We start from the raw sequence: 19,941 nt of genomic DNA on the forward strand, positions 1-19,941 counted from the left end.
ATGTAGATGAAATGTGTCTCCTCTCCGATAGACAGGGTGTTTTCTTTCAACTCTACTACTATCAATGTAAACCAGGCTTTAGTCCCGAGCATCACCAGTAAAACAGATGTTTTCCTAAAAATTCGACTTTATTCGTTAAAATCGAGTTTCCAGTCTTGAGTAAAGGGTGTTTTTTTTAGAGCTATAGAACTTTAAATTGCAATAAAACAACCTTGGATTATTCGATTGACATGAATTTCATTTACCCGCAAGATAATATTGTGGCATTACATTTTAAATATGATTTCTGGCATATGACCGCCATGGCTGGCTCGGATGTAGTCTAATCAGGACGTCCAATTTTCGATGACTTCTTCCAACATTTGTGGTCGTATATCGGCAATAATACGGCGAATGTTGTCTTCCAAATGGTCAAGGGTTTGTGGCTTATCCGCATAGACCAATGACTTTACATAGCCCCACAGAAAGTAGTCTAGCGGTGTTAAATCACAAGATCTTGGAGGCCAATTTACAGGTTCAAAACGTGAAATTAGGCGGTCACCAAACGTGTCTTTCAATAAATCGATTGTGGCACGAGCTGTGTGACATGTTGCGCCGTCTTGTTGGAACCACAGCTCCTGGACATTATGTTTGTTCAATTCACGAATGAAAAAGTTAGTAATCATGGCTCTATACCGATCACCATTGACTGTAACGTTCTGGCCATCATCGTTTTTGAAGAAGTACGGACCAATGATTCCACCAGCCCATAAAGCGCACCAAACAGTCAGTTTTTCTGGATGTAACGTTGTTTCGACATACACTTGAGGATTAGCTTCACTCCAAATGCGGCAGTTTTGTTTGTTGACGTAGCCATTCAACCAGAAGTGCGCTTCATCGCTAAACAAAATAAAATGGACGTAGTGCGCGATACGTATTCCGCACAGAACCATTATTTTCGAAATTAAATTGCACTATTTGCAAGCGTTGTTCAGGCGTGAGTCTATTCATGATGAATTGCCAAACCAAACTGATACTTGACAGTTGTTAAATCGGTCGCCATCTTGAACAGTAATGCCAACTTAAAGTTATATACCTCGAAAAAAAACACCTGTTATTAGGGTAGAATTATTATTACTGTTATTACTGAATTCTTATACTACAGGGTGTCCAAATAAAAAATGATTGAGGTATTTCAATGACAAAGTTCAGATAGTAGTGACCCTTCTGATCAAAGTTCATAGAAGATAAATGAAAATTACTCACCTTTTTTCTGTGCCATAGGTGTCAAAGGGTGAAGACCAATTACCATTGAAATAAACTGCATTGACTAGTACAAGTCTCGTCATCGCGCTGAGCATATCAGGAGTGATAAGATTTTTGATTTTCTCGTTAGTTTTTCCTTCCACCCATTTGTTTATCGTGACCGAAGCTGCTGCGGTATCGACAAAATCGATGTTTTCCAGACCAGCTCCGAAAATTTCCTCGGCGAGTTTTTGAAATTCTGCGTTGATGGCATAATCTTCTTTGATGTACACCTTGTTTGCAGCTTCCAACTTGTAGAACTCGTTTCCTTTAAGCTTTGGAAGGAGGAGTTTGAAAGCTTCTTTTACCTTCTCAGGCGAATTAGGGAGGTAAAGTCCTTTGGTTAACTCTTGCGCTGTATCCCCTTTTGCGCCCAGTTGGGTCAACGCTAGGACAAGTTGGACAGATAGCGGACTGACAATTATGTTTCCAGGATTGGTTTTGATCAGTTGCTGGAATAAAAATACACAAATAAGATTTTTCAGTTGATTTTTTACAATAAGAATATAACACATCGTGCAAGCATTATTCGTTACTTTTTCATGAAAATCAAGTCAATAACGTGCTAGTAGAACATCAATTTGCAGCTTTTGATAGGATGATCTGCACCTCTCAAAAAAAAATTTTGGCCACCCTGTACACAATAATTGAAACAAAATTCTGTATACATTTCTAAATAAGCTACTTCAACATTCACAATTATCAATTCAAGTTACTTGTTAGATATGAATTCATAATTAATTGAATTGAGCACTTTAATTATAATTATTGTAGTGTTTTTATGTTAGTTCCATTACAATGTAAGCTCCAGCTTCTATACTCAATCCATTTTATCAATAACATACTAATAAATGCACATATTTACCTATATATGTTAAAAATTGCATAGCAAATGCAATTATTATATGGATTCTTCATAATTGGTGATTAAATATACAAATTCGATATATCATAATAATAAATTGACTTCTGCACTAGATTTACATCATAATTAATGGACAAATATTTGATTTGAAGTAAGTAAACGTATACCAAACGGTACTACGTGACTTGATTGAATCTCGGTTGTAATTACCAAGTATATTTCGAGGTAGGATTCTGATTTTTGAGCGCTCATCATCAAACAGATCGCTTTATCCATTCGAAGAGGTTCCTCAAAGATATACCGTAGTTCGACCTTTTACAGCTTGCCGTTTGAATGAGTTTATTGAGGCCATATCACAAAACAATCACGCAACATGGGGTCGAGCATTTTGTCATGATGTAAAATCACTTTTTCATGTCTCTCGTTGAATTGCGGTCATTTGTGATTGTTTCAGTCAGTTTTAACAACTCATAATACACTACTCCGAGCTGGTTCCACCAAATAATGAGCATGACCTTGGAACCGTGAATATTCGGTTTGGTCGTCGACCTGGAAGCATGGCCGGGATATTCCCATGATTTTTTGCGCTTGGGATTATTGAAATGAACTTTTTTCGTCTCCAATCACAATGCGATGCAGAAATACCTTTCGTATTTACCTTGTAAGCAGCTGTTCACAAGCAAACAAATGTCGGTCAACATATCTCGGCTTCAACTCGTACGGCACCCAATTATCTTGTTTCTGAATCATTTCCATGACTTTCAGGAGTTTTGAAATGGCTTGTTGTGTTACTCCCAATGATCCTGCCAATTCTTGTTGCGTTTGACACGAGTCTTGATCAAGAAATGCCTCCAATTCTTCATCTTGGGAAACCTTCTCCCTTCCACCTCCATGCTGGTCTTCGACTTTAAAACTAATAGCGGTCTCATCATAGGTATTTGAGAGCATTCGATGAGCCTCAGCCGCAGATTTCTTCATATTAAAACAGAAAATTAAAACCTCTCGCAAATGACAAAAAATTGGCTCATAAGCTGACATGTTCAATCGAGAACAACTTTATGATACACACACAATTCGACTAATATTTTGATGGCGTTATGTTTACAAATACCTAAGTTTATTGTATGACATCTACGAACTCTACGATCTAATTATTTCGACTACCACTTACCGCTACAGTCATCTATTGCAAAACGGCGGAAGCAAAGTTGTATAGGTACACCTTATATATCTCACTGCAGTACAAACTATTGACAAATACGTTTGAAGGATTAAAAATGTAAACGACGCTTTGGATAGCCAACTGGAATAGCTTTCAACTAAAGACTACGTTCAATAGTCAATTTCGTTAATTTCTTAGTGGAGCGAACCACATATATATGTTTATCTGCAATAGTTTCTTTAAAAGTAGCCAGACTTGCCAATTAGATAACATAAATAACACTTTCGTATCTATGTGTTAGTTGATAAGTTGATATGGCACACCTAAGTGGTATCAATGTAGTTACCTATATGCATATATGTAAATTTGCAATAATAAAACTACCCACGGATTAATTTTACTCAGAGCAATAAATTTAAAAAATTGACTATTGTATAAATAATTCATTCACTCATACAAGTTTTAAAAAAATAGTATGACAGATTTCGAGAAATATGAGGGTGCAAATGAATGTTTCGAAGATATGGAATTTTATGTAGGTATAAGGTAGTTTCACGTCCTTGAGTAAACACATTGGCTTAGTCCAAATTGATCCCAAGCATGTAATTTTAATTTAAACATGGTAGGTACTTTTTGTTCTTTTTTAGTGCTCCTTCCTTCATCAGATCAAATTTTGAGTCGGAAATGGTTGCGTAAGTATGATGAAGTTTGGTATTCGATTATTGTACAGAAAGCACAAGTTTTTGTAAGCTTAATGTTATTATGCTGATGCTGATGATCGGTGAATAATGAGGTAACCACTCTGCAAAATATACAATTTTGTTTTCATTGTGTCCCCAAAAACATTTTTGCGTAAGAGAAAAGTGACATCATGATTAGATTGAAACAGTTTTAGACAGAACTTGACGATTTCACTTTCAATTCAAATCTAGCAAGTTTCATATGCAAAGTTTGGAAACTCTTCTATTAAGTTATTCCTCAACCGGAGGAAGAAGGAATAATTCATGATTTCTTCAACTAGGAAATAAAGATTTGTGAATACAACTTTCATTCATGCCATAAAATATGAGCCGGGCCTCATACATTCCCGAATAGGCTATATTACTGGCTTCGAGGTCAAGCTCTTTGTAAAGTGATACCTTGTTGATTTCAGTTCAAAGAAGCGATCACATTTAATTTTCGAGATATTTCTTCAAGGTACGTCAATATCTGGGTTGAAAACGCCTTCAACGTCAGACTTGAATCAGTCAATATTATATAAATCGGTTTATTCAACCTCGCGTGAACTTGAAAAAAAATAGAATGTATATGCTGAATATCTGAGTGTGGGATTTTTTTAATCGATCACCTGGATTTCTAGTTGTCGTAATACGAGACGAGTTGGTGATGTTCAGCAGTTTCTTTTACATAACTGTTGAGATCATTCGAACTCTGTGTTCGATTAGGAATGACTCCCTCCCTTCTAGCAAGTCTCTCATATACCTGTTTGACATAGAGCCTCGAGCTCCCAAACTTGTCAGAAGAACACAAAGTTAGTATATTTTTTTGCTTATTGCGAATAATATGGGGTACTTTGCAGGATCATTTGGCTGTTTTTAATGTCGTGATGCTGGCCTTGAAAGAACAGGAAAATATATTATACAGGATGTTCCTAAATTGGAGGTACAAACGTAAATGACAGATTCCTCGGACCATTTCAAGGAATCCTATAAACATGGGTCCAAAAATGCTTTGTTTTCAAGATCCAATTTTTTTCTCACTCAAAATTTAACTTAAATTTAGCATAGATATTTCAATTTGAATTTTTCATAATGTGATATTAGGGATTCAAGGCTTGACTTGATTCAAGCTACTTGACTTAAGCTCATGCCTAGTAGCTTGAAATCAACTCAAGTTCCAGTCCAATTTCATAGTTGAGAAAATCAAGGAGATCAAAGATATAAGATATTAGAAAACTGTTTAATTCTTTATTTTTCCCATTTTTAATATTTTGAACTTTTAATATTATAACTGTAGATAGAATTGCAGGTGTATGTCGCTCTCCAATATTTAATTAATTAATTTTGGATATTAAATAAAAATTCAAACAATTTCCTACTGAAATATGATAATGATGTATCCCATGATCAGGTATGTATAATAGGCACTGAGTAAATCCGAAAGTTTGCATATTAATTAATCTCCACTGTGTCCTTCACTGGGTGTAGTGAATGCTATTGATAATGGTTTTCATAAGGAAATGACAATAGTCTTGATTAAAATACAAAGATCGATGTCCATAACGATCTACATTCTTGCATACCTACTTCTATTCCACTGATATTATTCTGAAGTATGACAAGCAAGTTATCAAAGCAGAAAAATTACTTTTGAAATCCTTTTACACTTGATAAGCTACAATGTATCTGAAAGAACCTTATTCCAAGTGTTTCTCATTTTTATGATAATTGATCATTTATTTACCATTTATATTGTTATAGGCTACTTAATGGAAGTGTTATGGATGCAAATGTCCAATTTGATTTCGATACTTTGTTTTTTGCATCTTTGTAATTTTGAATGTATAGGTATAAACATTCCACAAGATAGGTATTCCAATAACTTATGGCTTATAGCAACCCATTGCATATTTATTCCTCCATATATTTTTCTCTTAAAAGATTCCTTTGATATGCTTTACATTGTTTTGTTTTAATCATGTTTTGTCAACGAAATTTTTGATTTTTTTGGTGAAATTGTCTCCAAAAATCATAACGTCTATATAAAAATAGACAAAACATATATCATAATATAAAAAACAATGTTTTTTTCAATGTTTCGGTATGTTGGTCATTATTTTTGAACAAAATATAGGTTCTCTGTATGGATTGAGCAGATCTTTGTTATCCTAAATCGCACTTCATCACTGAATGAAAATGAAGTCATTCAATTCAAGTTCAAACCATTTGAAAGCGATAAGCGTGAAAAAATATTACGAAATTTGCCTTCGATATAATTACTAGGTATGTACGAATTTTGATCCATTAATATTATGATAAAACTCTGTTATAAACCAAGGTTGAAAAGGTTTCCTTCTTTTATGTTATTTATATTTAAACAAAAGCTATGAAAAAAATTGTTTCGATCTTTATCAATTTTCGAAAACCCAATTCTTATTACCGAACGTACTGTATAGAGCTTTGTGGTCTCTGAACTATTGTAGACAACTCACGTATAGTAGGATAGTTCCAGTCTATAACTGTCATTGGTATGAATGAACCTAATAAATCGTATACCGCTTGAAATCAAAGCAGTATTATTTATGAGTTGACTGTTGAAAAAATAATTAAATTGTATTATTCAATTTTTAATTGGTCCAATTGACTACAAATAGATTCGTTTGATTGGATTGATCCTTGAAGCTCTCGATACTATTCTGACTGATGAATTTGGAGAAAAAGTAACCGGAGGTTTTTTTTGGGAGGCACTGTTCAGGTGCGTAGGTTGGTTAATTTTCTAGAGGTATTGGATTACTATGTATATGTTGGGACTGTGGTTGGGCAGTTGAACTGTGAAAAACATGAAAGTGATTTCTAAGATATTATCACAAGATTGGAATACTTGAAATATATGCGAAAAAAACATACGAGTATTATAAAAAGAAAATTTTCGAAACAAAAACATGAAAAGAGGTATATTACCTTGCTTGAAAAAACTGTACATTCCACATAAAAGTTAATGACCTCCTCTATCTCTCATGGGGGTTTCAATTCTTGATGAATATTCAGCGATTTCAGAATAAAAAGGAACATAAATCATTAGGCCTAAGATTATGCTATATTTTTAGGAAGGTATAAATTCTTGAAAACTCCATTCAGAATTATGGAATCAGTGTAGAATCAGAACCATTCAACTTATACTGAACTAGTGTCGAGTGTGTAAAGATCCTAACTCCAAGTCATAAATTTTCTTGAATTTCCAATTGATCATCTTGATAACAAATGAACTCTCCATTGAATTAAGCATCAAATACATTCTAAATGTTGTTTTGGTTAAAAAATGGGAGTTATAGTAAGTAGATGCATCTCGAGAAGGTATACTCTCAAATGAAAAAGGTTCTGTTGAGTTGAAAGTTAATTTTTCTTTAGGGAAATTAACTAGGAGCTGATACCTACTTCTCGTATATCTCTCTTTTCGAATTGACTAATTGTTGTCTCTGTTGATTAACTTTCAATGCATCTCACTCAATTCGATGGTTCGCATTTATCAAATGTTTGCGACCACAGAAAATTAATTAGGTTTTACAATAATATTAGCATGAAATATTTCCAAAAAGTAAAATGAAAATTTCAGGGACTCAAATATTGTATTTTTGTTCAAAGGATTCTAAAGGTTTAGTTATTAATAATTGATAATAGTTAATGGTGGGTTTATCTTCTATTTTGATAATGGTCATAATTCAATCGCTTCTGTGTTCAATTCAAACATAGATTTCAAACTAAAAAAACATGTTGATCGATGTAGTTAGCATAGAAAATAAAAATAATAAGTATATTCACCAAAAACAGAAATTCGTCTACTGATTCCTCGTCATCAGACAATAATTCAAGAGGTTCAAATGCATGGACCAATATTGCACAATTCTTGCACTCATTTACGCAGGTAGGTACCTTAAAATTTAAAAATAAAGATTTCACATCGAAAACAATCCTTCACATGAATTCGAATTGGTCCAAATTATTTCCCTAAAGTGAAAGTGAATGAATTTCAATGAACCAGATGAATATAGTGTTTACAATTTTTTGGGAGAGAGTTCATTTTTTCTACTTTGGTCACAATTACCGAAAATGCAATAGCTTTTATTGGCTTAATGAATTCTCTAATTGAATTTACGACCCGTTAAGTTATTCGATAAGATTTCTTGAATTGGCATGAGAATGCGGGATTTCAGAATTAAAGAATCCATAAATTATCAACTTGATGTTTTGAGTGAGTAACGAAGTGTTGATATTTCAACACCTTCAACAATAACTTGTTTCAGTTTTAAATTTGTTTTAGAGAATTATAACGAGATAAAAACAATAGATCTACTCAATAGATAAGTTTGGAATGAAGACGAATTTGCGAAGAGGTTAATATAATTTGTATTAAACAAAATAATACCAAAGAGCGCAATATTTTGATACAGGTAGATGAATAGGTGACTTATAGGAGTTAGTAAACATGAAGTGTTACACTATAAACTACAAAAAAAAATAAAAAAAAAATGATAAACTACTACCACGAATAGGATATCAAAACAATAAAAAATATATGCCGATTTTGAGCGTAGAGTAGTTTTTAGAGATGAATCTTCATAACTTAATTGAAAGAGAGTCCAAGTTGGCTTTATTTCATAAAGAGAATAACTTCTTCTGCATATTTCTCAATCTTTTGTGTATTTGATTATAAATAAAAATTTAGAAATATTTTACATAATACTAATAATCTTATAAGTGGCCTGATTGGATCGAATTTGACAAATGATATTTTTGATTGAATTGGGATCAAGTATGTGCCAATTTAAAAAAGTACCATCCTAAATATCTGGATCCTCATTCAAAATCAGAAAAAATGCAAAAACAGGTAAACTTTGATTTGTAGGGGGATATTTTATACAGTTGGTTCCAATCAATTTGTATCAACCTTGTGAGCGTAATGATAGCAACCCCTAAAATCTGAAATTGGAAGAGGACACCTTATTTTGAAGGCCTTTCGTTTGCCTTTTCATAAATGCCATATACTTGACATCTTATTGCGAGAAAAATAAAAAAAAGAAGAATACTTAGTTACGATAGCAAGAGTTGCAATGAAACTTGAAAATAATAAAAAATGTTTTACTATAAAAGATTTTCAAAATATTGTCCATTATTTTATAGACAAAATATTAATAATTTTCAAATTCGGCCTTTACGATATGGAACATTTCAACTTGATCTTCTCGGCATGCTGTGCCTATTTTTACTTTCAATTATTCTACTTCTCGGGGCTGTGTTTTCTGCACAACCGACTTTGAATGTCACCAGAGGAAAAAATCTGAAGGTGTCAAGTCTGGCTAGCTTGCTGGCCATTCAATTGAAAAAATCTAGTAGGTGGGTGTCACGTTTTTTCATTGAGAACATGATCATAAAATTCCATTCCTTCGATTCTTCAGCAATTTCAAGAAAAAAAAATTGAAATTGTTTATGTTTTCAAGGAAAGGCGTAGAATCTTTTGTTTACATGAAAGACCCCCTTTAATTTTCGATAAGGATTGATCCTTTGAAAACTTACTCATTTGTAATACTGACCCTATATTGTCACATTATACGAACACATCAAAAAATTAATAATTCTAAACACCAATTTGCGGAATTGTTATTGATCCATTCCTTCCATAATTGGCAATAACTCTCGTCGCCAGAACCAGTTGAACCTGCGTTTACCACATTTTCGGAATATTCAGTAGTATATAAAAAACACCCATCTAACGAAATGCAAATATCTCTAAGAGTTGAAAAAACTCGGAAGACTCTCAAATCTACCAGAATTTCATCCAATTAATTTCACGAAAAAGTGATCGTCAACCGCCTTGGTCAGCAAGGTAAGATTGTAATCCCCCCTCCCCGTGTTTTTTATCCGATTCAATCGAGTGAGGGTATTTCACCATTCTTAAAACCTGATCTAACCCCACATTCTCCAATTCTTTCCGATTTGAAAATCTAGTATAAGCTCAGAATGATGATCGATATATAAAACGGGAAGTTTCACTTTCCATTGGTCACAGTTTGCTTAAGTGAGTGCCGGACCATCATGGTATGAGAAATTAATGGTTTTGTGCATTATTTACGTATCTGCTTCTTTGAGAGGTTCTCCGGTTATCGAGATAAAAAATTCATCTCGCGCCATATATTATAATATTATGTTCGTTAATAAAAAAACGGGTTTCTAATACCATAAAAATATTTGAGCCGGATAGAAATGATCTCTTGTGATTTCGATGTTTGGATTATGGTAAATTTTGAGGTTGTTGCACTAACCTTTTCTTGAGAGTGAGTTGTTTATTGAAAATTTCGAGTTAGGTTCAGTCCGAATCATATATTTCTCAAATACTTTCTTTCAATGTTAGTTTTTAATTTTTATCATTAGTATTCAACATATTTTGGGGTTTTCCAGAAAATTATACCTAAATTCATATAAAATTGTCAGAAAATCCTAAACACGAAAAGAAACACAATCAAAATTGTACGGTGAAAAATATTGTATTCAGAATCATTTCAATATGTTGTGATTTTTGTTGTTATAGTCCTTTTTTTGAAACTATTCTTTGTTTCTCAGCCTTTAAAATTCATGGATTGGATTTTCAAGATCGTTACAAAATGGCAAATGCGCCTTTCTAAAATTTCTTCGGGTAAATTTTCAAAAAGTTTTATTTAATTTCAAAATACTAATCCTTACATCGGGATTAATTTTTGCATTTGAATGAAAAATAACAATTTCAAACTTCATGCGAAATTTCATGTTGATCGCATCCAGACAATTTGCAAGAAGAATATCAGAAAAAGAAAAAAAATGCACCTAGTTGAAAATTCGACCATTATGCACAATTTCATGTTAAACGCATAACCAGAACCAGAACTGCAGGCAGAATAAAAAAAAACAATTTTTCCTCAAAAACATAGATTCATTTTGTGTTTTCATACCTCTTGTAATATCGGAAATACACCAATAACAAGTTTTTCATAACCCACTCTGTTTAACGAACATGAACGATAAATATCACAAGTATATAATTTTTTTTACAGATTTCTATATTACCGAAAGCATCGACCTTTCGGGCGTTATGGTTCCTTCTAGTCATCTACCAGGTCCAGGCCACCTACAGGCTACAAGAGAGGTACGCCTGGAACTACATCGACTATGCCTTCAACGACATCAATCATAAGGTTCAAGCTCAGATAACGCGAAACTACATTCCTGAAAACAATCTCCCTGTCGGAATTGAAGTATGGAATGACAAAATGTTCATTTCTGTACCAAGATGGAAGGAAGGTTAGTTGATTGACTTGTCTGTATCACAGATCTGGATCACGTTATGACGGTTATAAATGTAAACGCTCAATTTCATTGATGTCTATTAAAGGTAGTCGCTTGGCAGTAATAGAACCTGTCTGGGTTGAGATGTACTTTTAGACATCTTCGTTGAGACCATTTAGTATTTTATGTATAGCGGTAAGACGAATGATAACAGAGTCAATATGACACTTCAGCAATCAATTCTTCATTAGAGTCATTTCCCCTGTAGCAACATTCAACCGTTGTTGTCGAAGGAGTAAAATTTTAATGATACTTATCAAGCCATTATTTTGTTTTCACAATATATATTTTCCGAAGAAGAACAGTATGGTATCAATACACAGAACTCGTTTCAATACATTTTTCAAACAACAATAAATGTAGCATCACATAACCTTCAATATCTCTATGCAGACTTAACTCTATGTTTCAAAATGTTGACACGCAAAAATTATCAAGAGTACAGACTGGAAGGACTTCCCATTTAAACCTTTCCGAGTATGTCTTGACCACTTTCGCAACATGGGGTCGAGCATTGTCATGCTGTAAAATCACTTCATCATATATTTCATTGTATTGCGGCCGTTTGTCTCTCAATGTTCAGCTATAACGCATTAATTGCGTTCGATAACGATCGCCTGTGATAGTTTCAATCGGTTTTAACAACTCATAATACACTACGCCGAGCTGGTTCCACCCAATACTGAGAATGACCTTGGAATCGTCAATACTCGGTTTGGCCGTCGAAGTGGAAGCATGGCCGGAATATCCCCATGATGTTCTACGTTTGGGATTATCGTTATGAACCCATTTTTCGTCTCCAGTCACAATGCGATGCAGAAATCTCTTCCGTCTTTGCCTTGCAAGCAGCTGTTCATAAGCAAACAAACGCCAAACGTCTCTCGGCTTCATATCGTTCTGCACCCAATTTCCTTGTTTCTGAATCATTCCCATGACTTTCAGGCGTTTTGAAATGGCTTGTTGCGTCACTCCCAATGATCTTGCCAATTCTTGTTGCATTTGATACGAGTCTTGGTCAGGTAATACCTCCAATTCTGCATCTTCGAAAACCTTCACTCTTCAACCGCAATGCTGGTCTTCGACGTCAAAATCAACGTTCTTGAAGCTTCAAAACCACTCTTCGCACGTTCTTTCACTAATAACGGTCTCGCCATAGGTATTTCAGAGCATTCGATGAGCCTCAGCCGCTAATTTCTCCATATTAAAGCATAAAATTAAAACATCAATTCTTTTATTCTAGGTATACCAGCCACACTCAACTACATCTCCCTCACAGACAACAACTCAAAATCCCCTCCTCTAATCCCCTATCCGGACTGGAAATCCAACGAGCTAGGAAACTGCAATACCGGCATGAACACAGTCTACAGAATCAAGGCTGACGAATGCAACAGGCTCTGGGTTCTCGACACCGGAACCTACGGTATTGGAAACACCACTCAGCAGCTATGCCCTTACAGCATCAACGTCTTCAACCTCAGGACCAACCAGCGGATCAGACGTTTCGAGATCCCAGCTGAGTTGATCAAAGAAGGCACCTTCATCGCAAACACTGTTATTGATGTGGGAAAGAGTTGCGATGATACATTCGCATATTTCAGCGACGAATTGGCCTATGGTATGATTGTGTACTCTTGGGCTGAAAACAGGGCTTGGAGATTCAAGCATGGTTATTTCTTCCCCGATCCTCTTGCCGGTAACTTCACCATTGATGGGTTGACCTTCAACTGGGATGAGGAAGGTGAGTGTAACTTAGATATTGGGAGCTCCATCTGTAGGTTTCTCGTCAAAATATTTTTGACTTATCAATCAGATAAGTTCTGTATTAACTACAAAGATACTGGAAATTTCTGGATTGCTGATACTTTCTTTTTTCACAGCGTAAAACCTCTCTTTCTTTCCTTATAAGACGCTACTAAGATGTTTAAAACACTGATGTGCCCACTTACTCTTGAAAAATCTTAAGATTAAAATGGCGACTTTTGAAGGGACCAACCTTCTTGGATTGTAATGGTATTTTTTCCTTTTCATTTGATTTCCGCATAATTTCTTATTGCGGCGCTCACGTCGTCTTTCTGTCAATGTCGTTTTGAGGTTAAGTCAACAATATACAACTTTTGACAGAACAAAAAAATGTTGAAAAAATGCCTCTGATTGGTTAATTATTTGTATAGCACCACATCAAGGAAGAAAAAGTGACCTATGCCAAGCCGATTCGCCAAACAAAATCTAATCAATGAACACACCAGTATTTTAGACATCTTAGGCGCTACATAATGAAATCTTCAGATATTCAGGGAAACAATGAATTTGAAGTGTTATCGACTCAGAGTAATAAACATAGAGGGAGCATATGCCATTTCCAATAAGTAAATTTTGTCCCCAAACATGAACTACCAAGTTTGACATGAAGCGCACGGAAATGAAGACATATCAGTGATACGATATTTCACTCAATTCGCGAGTATCTCCACAAAGAACGCACTTCTTATGTCCCATAGTGAATCAACGTTTCATATCAACCCAAAATATATTGAGATGAATAACTAAATATATTAGAAATTCAGAAAACAAACTTCTAGCGCGCCAAACGACGTGAAACAACGGATGACACTAGGAGAACAATAGTTGCCAAACCTTGGATTTCAGCAGGTAGATACAGAAAATAATAAATAATCTGCATACTATAAATTCGACAATTAGGAAAAATATCAGATTCCAAATATTCAAATTTGCATATCCAATTGAGAATCACTCAAATATATTTCATTCAATATAATATACATCCATAATGATATAGTAAAATTGTGGATTTGATAATATATCACAATCCGACAACGTAATCTAACCATGTTGGGGACATGTAAAAATTGTGTATACTTCCTCTATCTATGTATATTACTCTATGGTTATCGAAAACGGAAATCAAGTGAATTTCCTTAAAATCTAGACAGGCTGGCTCAGTATCGATTCCAAAACGTCTAACAGTCAATTAGTTGAAAAATGAATAGAGTAGAGTCCTGTGGTTTTTATCATTGATGTCTAGAAAATATTGATTTAAATACATAATTATGTTTTTTTTTTATTTGAGCTTTACTCGCAGCGCACAACCGCCTCATAATAACTAATGAGGATCAATTAAGAGAAAGGTATAAACAACAACTATTGCTTATCAAAGTAAATAAAAATAAACAGAATGTTATAGGAAAACATCATTAATTTAAAACATTCAAACATTCACCTGTTATCTTCAAACCAAGGGGTGCTTATCTGTTTTACCTTACATAATTAATTATTTCTGAATTCAATTGAATATCTCCATAACTCGTTACAATTTCACTAGAGCGTTACTTAGGATTTTTCATTCAATATGAATGACCTACATAAGTGTCATAATGGTAGGTAAACACCTCTTTGCTTATTATTGGGTCCTTTTTCGTCTTCCAAATCTGAGATAGATCTATGGAATTAACTTTATGATCGAAAATTATCCTGTTTCTTGGTATCAACTCAATTGATCGTTTAATCTATCAGCTCTGATCTATCATTCGGTTTGTCGATTTATTATCTCAATTGATCTCCCAACTCTGTGAATCTATCAGCTAGGTAGATCAGCTGATGACTAACTAGTTGATATAAATAACAAAAACCAACGGTCCTAAATGTGACCCTTGTTGAATTCCATAGGGTTCTCTCTATTGAATAATATGTCAGAATCTACATTATTACAAACAAATTATAATCAAAGAATAAAAAATTAATGAACAAAATTCTTTCAGGTGTTTTCGGTATGTCCTTGTCACCCCGTTACGTAACCGGTGAAAAGTACCTCTACTTCAGTCCCTTGGCCAGTAACAGGGAATTTGCAGTATCCACCAACGTCCTCCGTAACAGTTCCAAAGTTGATGACAGCTACAATGACTTCATAGCCTTGGAAAACAGGGCACCAAACTCCCACACCACAGCCAGAGTTATGGACGATTATGGTGTCCAACTATTCAATCTGATCGACCAAAATGCCATAGGTTGTTGGAACTCCCTTCTTCCTTACCATCCCAAGTACCACTGCGTCGTTGACAGAGATGACGTCGGCCTTATATTCCCTTCAGACGTCAAAGTTGACGCACATAGGAACGTTTGGGTGATGTCGGATAGGATGTCGAACTTCCTTCAGGCTCCAGAAGGCCTTAACTATAACGAGGTCAATTTTAGGGTGTACATGGCACCTATGAAGGCTTTGATCCAGGGTACCATCTGTGATGTAGGTTTGGAAGGCAGTCGCAGTTACCACGTCAACGAATTGTTCGAATAAGCAATTCGAATGAAGTGACATTGTATTTATTTTAATCGTTAAGTTTTTTCTCTGAGAGAATTGTTTTGTTTTTGTTTTGAGTGAGATTAATTTCCATGTAAATTGACGCAATAACTTTTGGATCAATAAATTCTTAAATTGTTATTATGATGTGTTATTGTAACCCAAATTCCATCGACTTTGTAATTAAGTATTAGGTAAGTAAGATGTCAAGAAAAACTGGTGTGTCCACTGTTTCTTGAAAAAGATTGAGATTCAACTAGCGAATTTTGTCGTAATCAACTCCTGGAATTCAAAAAGGATTGGCCGAAATTTGATTTTCTATGACACTTTGAATGTCACTCTCTCTAAACTCCATAGTGCCACCTACGGAAAGAATGGGAAGTTTGGACAATCTCGAGTTCGCGTCTCCTGAAATGTCTTGGAACAAAATCTAGCCAATATTTTGAAACACAGTGCAAGACAACCTAACAATTATATAAAACATAAAAGTTATATAGATAATAGGATAATGTACGTAGTAGAAATACGATTTCAACGTTCACTAGCTCCATCTTTTAGTACGGATTTGAAATGTAAACCAGATAACTAACCATTTCGATAACTCAGAATTTATCCATTGAATTCCACGGAAATTTTGTGTGTATATGAAGGTAAAATAGTGGAAGAGTACAACTACTGAATATCTTTGAAATGTGTCGGATACGAATAATATTCCCAAGATAAATTCCATATTTTCGCTGTTATTTCATTATCGATAGACATTAGCGAAATTTTAGGGTCAGACAGTACAATCTTCAAAATTAGTTATTGAAAACACCCCTCATCCCTTTTTAAAATCAAGGGGTTGTGCTCACCCCGTAACGGGGTTGAAATTAAGGGGATGAAAAAAGCAGAAAAGTTGTTCCCCTTCGAATCAAAAATTGACGAGTTAGAGCGATTTTTCACATTTTCATTTTGAAGTCGGAAAATCGAGGTGTTAAGTTTTTGGTGGACCACCCTGTATTTAAATTGCAGTTTACTCATGGAGATTAATTTTATTCTCATTTTCAGAGAAATAAGAGACCTATTTATAACGGGTGTTTTTTTCGAGGTATATAACTTTAAGTTGGCATTACTGTTCAAGATAGCGACCGATTTAACAGCTGTCAAGTGATTTATTCTCAGTTTGGTTTGGCAATTCATAATGAATAGACTCACGCCTGAACAACGTTTGCAAATATTGCAATTTTAATTCGAAGATAATGGTTCTGTGCGGAATACGTATCACTTCTGGTTGAATGGCTTCGTCAACAAACAAAACTGCCGCATTTGGAGTGAAGCTAATCCTCAAGTGTATATCGAAACACCGTTACATCCAGAAAAACTGACTGTTTGGTGCGCTTTATGGGCTGGTGGAATCATTGGTCCGTACTTCTTCAAAAACGATGATGGCCAGAACGTTACAGTCAATGGTGATCGGTTTAGAGCCATGATTACTAACATCTTCATTCCTGAATTGAACAACCATGATGTCCAGGAGCTGTGGTTCCAACAATACGGCGCAACATGTCACACAGCTCGTGCCACAGTCGATTTATTGAAAGACACGTTTGGTGACCGCCTAATTTCACGTTTTGGATCTGTGAATTGGCCTCCAAGATCTTGTGATTTAACACCGCTAGACTACTTTCTGTGGGGCTATGTAAAGTCATTGGTCTATGCTGATAAGCCACAAACCCTTGACCATTTGGAAGACAACATTCGCCGTGTTATTGCCGATATACGGCCACAAATGTTGGAAAAAGTCATCGAAAATTGGACGTCCAGATTGGACTACATCCGAGCCAGCCGTGGCGATTCATGTCAATCGAATAATCCATCGATGTTTTATTGCAATTTAAAGTTCTATAGCTCTGAAAAAAATACCCTTTAGATGGTCTCTTATTAATAAAAAAACTTATTCTATCGATACATCTATTTGACAGTTTGCTAGTTTTTTTTTTGTAGCTTTATTTCGGGTTTATGTTCTATAATAATGAAAACATCAATACATAAAATAAATTGATCTTTATGGGGTCATTAGCAATCAAATTTGCGTACAATAAAGATAATTCTCTAATACGAGGTCAACGGAATTGACTATTAACAAATTGAATATTGATGAATTGATTGATTCACGAATTTTAAACAAATTGGTTCCTGATTTGTACCCTTTTGCAGTTTATGATTTTCAACAATAATAACAATATTTGCAATAAAACAACGATGGATTATTCGATTGACATGAATTTTATTTATCCGCAAGATAATCTTGTTGCATTACATTTTAAATATGATTTTTGGCATATGACCGTCACGGCTGGCTCGGATGTAGTCCAATCTGGACGTCCAATTTTCGATTACTTTTTCCAACATTTGTGGCCGTATATCGGCAATAACACGGCGAATGTTGTCTTCCAAATGGTCAAGGGTTTGTGGCTTATCCGCATAGACCAATGACTTTACATAGCCCCACAGAAAGTAGTCTAGCGGTGTTTAATCACAAGATCTTGGAGGCCAATTCACAGGTCCAAAACGTGAAATTAGGAGGTCACCAAACGTGTCTTTCAATGAATCGATTGTGTCACGAGCTGTGTGACATGTTGCGCCGTCTTGTTGAAACCACAGCTCCTGGACATCATGGTTGTTCAATTCAGGAATGAAAAAGTTAGTAATCATGGCTCTATACCGATCACCATTGACTGTAACGTTCTGGCCATCAGTCAGTTTTTCTGGATGTAACGGTGTTTCGACATACACTTGAGGATTAGCTTCACTCTATTCTATTCATGATGAATTGCCAAACCAAACTGAGAAATAATCACTTGACAGCTGTTGAATCGGTCGCCATCTTGAACAGTAATGCCAACTTAAAGTTATATACCTCGAAAAAAAACACCCTTTACTCTGATCACCCAGATATGTTTTTTTTTTCTAACATCCTTTATTTCATTGGAAAAGTAAAGTATCTTGAAATTGAAAAAAATGTTCGTCTAGTTTAAATAAACAAACTTGTAACAATCCTTAATCCTTGAAGCAGAGACATGCCCAATGATTCAATACCTATATATCCTTTTCAAAAGCAAAGTTAACTTGTTTCGACGTTCCTGTATAAATTATAATTTGTGTTCAGTGTTAACTGGTATCATATCGATCAATAGAATAGAAGGACAATATTTTCATACCGTCAAATAGCCTATTATGCATAGGATATAATGTGATGAAAGTTTCTCGGTCAAAAAGTGGAACGCACTGAATACATTAATTTGCACATTACTCGTATTATAATAATCCATTCAAAGCGAAGTGTGTAAACCAGTTGGAATTTTCAGTTGTAATCGATTCTATTTACTTGCATTGATGCAGTTATTGAACTTGACAATGTGTTAAGAATTATTAATGATCTCACAGTCAGATAATATCTATTGCAATTGACAGAAAATGAGAGTAGTTTCTGCTCTACTGAATCTTGTTTTCTTGTTATTGTCAAAACTGCATAGGTATTCGATCTATATGAAATTTTTCATTTATTTTGGAAGTACCTACCTAGCATGATAATTTCAAGCATAATTTAAATATCAGGTCATTACCCTTAGCACCCCCCATTTCTACGCCCTTGCATCCTGAGTAGAATTCAGTTAGTTTTTGAACGAAATTTAGATCTTATGGAGAAATATTGCTGTTCTTGTTTTCCATTTGAATTTATCTTCGAATAACCTTGTGGAAAAAAATATTCTTCCAAATGAAGCAAGATATATTGTTTTATCTGCTCTATTATTGATATAAAAATAACAACAAAAAAACATATGAAATCAAATTATCGAAATTTTCCAACACGGATATTGTCAAATGAAATCGAATCATTATACAATAAGAACTATTCCTATAATTGAGAAATGTTATTAAATTTAGATGTGGTGACTGATAAACGAATATAAGAAATATGCCAATAGAGATATTGGATTTTACGTAATATTGATATAATAGATGAAAGGCTGCTAATGACATAGGTCTATGATTTTTCTCATATAGTTGCCTTAGGTCACTTCTTCCTCATCAGAAATTAGTTATTATCGGATTAGGTACAGTTCATTAATTATACAAATGCAGTAATTCTTTCGATTCGAAACCGGTTTAGAACCGTATACTGTAAGCGACCATTCAAATCAGAAGCTTTTCTGAAAATTTCAATGTATCAAAATGA

General features: G+C 34.5%; 2 protein-coding genes across 7 annotated transcripts in view; one reads left to right on the forward strand and one right to left on the reverse strand.

The window, feature by feature from the left end:
• The window catches only part of LOC123676134 (leukocyte elastase inhibitor-like), a 30,545-nt gene that overhangs the window by 8,338 nt on the left and 2,266 nt on the right, over positions 1–19,941 (reverse strand). For 4 of the 5 annotated variants that reach the window (XM_045611859.1, XM_045611858.1, XM_045611856.1 and 1 more), the window contains exon 3: positions 1,246–1,736. In XM_045611859.1, the coding sequence (XP_045467815.1) occupies positions 1,246–1,736 (491 nt within the window). Of the gene's footprint in view, positions 1–1,245; positions 1,737–3,320; positions 3,466–19,941 lie in introns of those variants that run through there. The other variant, XM_045611860.1, reaches the window with a different exon arrangement.
• LOC123676132 (protein yellow) lies at positions 9,973–15,860 on the forward strand. Of its 2 annotated transcripts, none has more exons than XM_045611852.1 (4): positions 9,973–10,123; positions 11,113–11,359; positions 12,645–13,145; positions 15,184–15,860. In XM_045611852.1, exons 1-4 carry the CDS (start codon positions 10,121–10,123, stop codon positions 15,714–15,716), a joined length of 1,284 nt encoding a protein of 427 aa, XP_045467808.1. In that variant the 5' UTR covers positions 9,973–10,120; the 3' UTR covers positions 15,717–15,860. The 2 variants fall into 2 exon arrangements, with proteins under 2 accessions (XP_045467808.1, XP_045467807.1); XM_045611851.1 differs by lacking the exon at positions 9,973–10,123 and adding an exon at positions 10,274–10,321.

The sequence above is a fragment of the Harmonia axyridis genome, chromosome 3 (genome assembly GCF_914767665.1).
Source record: "Harmonia axyridis chromosome 3, icHarAxyr1.1, whole genome shotgun sequence".
NCBI lineage: Eukaryota > Metazoa > Arthropoda > Insecta > Coleoptera > Coccinellidae > Harmonia > Harmonia axyridis.

What these genes read in the sequence shown, in the direction of transcription:
- LOC123676132 (XM_045611851.1), top strand. Translation starts at nt 10,289, where the DNA reads ATGATCTCTTGTGATTTCGATGTTTGGATTATG. An exon ending in ATTTCGATGTTTGGATTATG is followed by an intron (nt 10,322 to 11,112) that starts GTAAATTTTGAG and finishes TTTTTTTTACAG; the next exon opens with ATTTCTATATTACCGAAAGC. An exon ending in TGTACCAAGATGGAAGGAAG is followed by an intron (nt 11,360 to 12,644) that starts GTTAGTTGATTG and finishes CTTTTATTCTAG; the next exon opens with GTATACCAGCCACACTCAAC.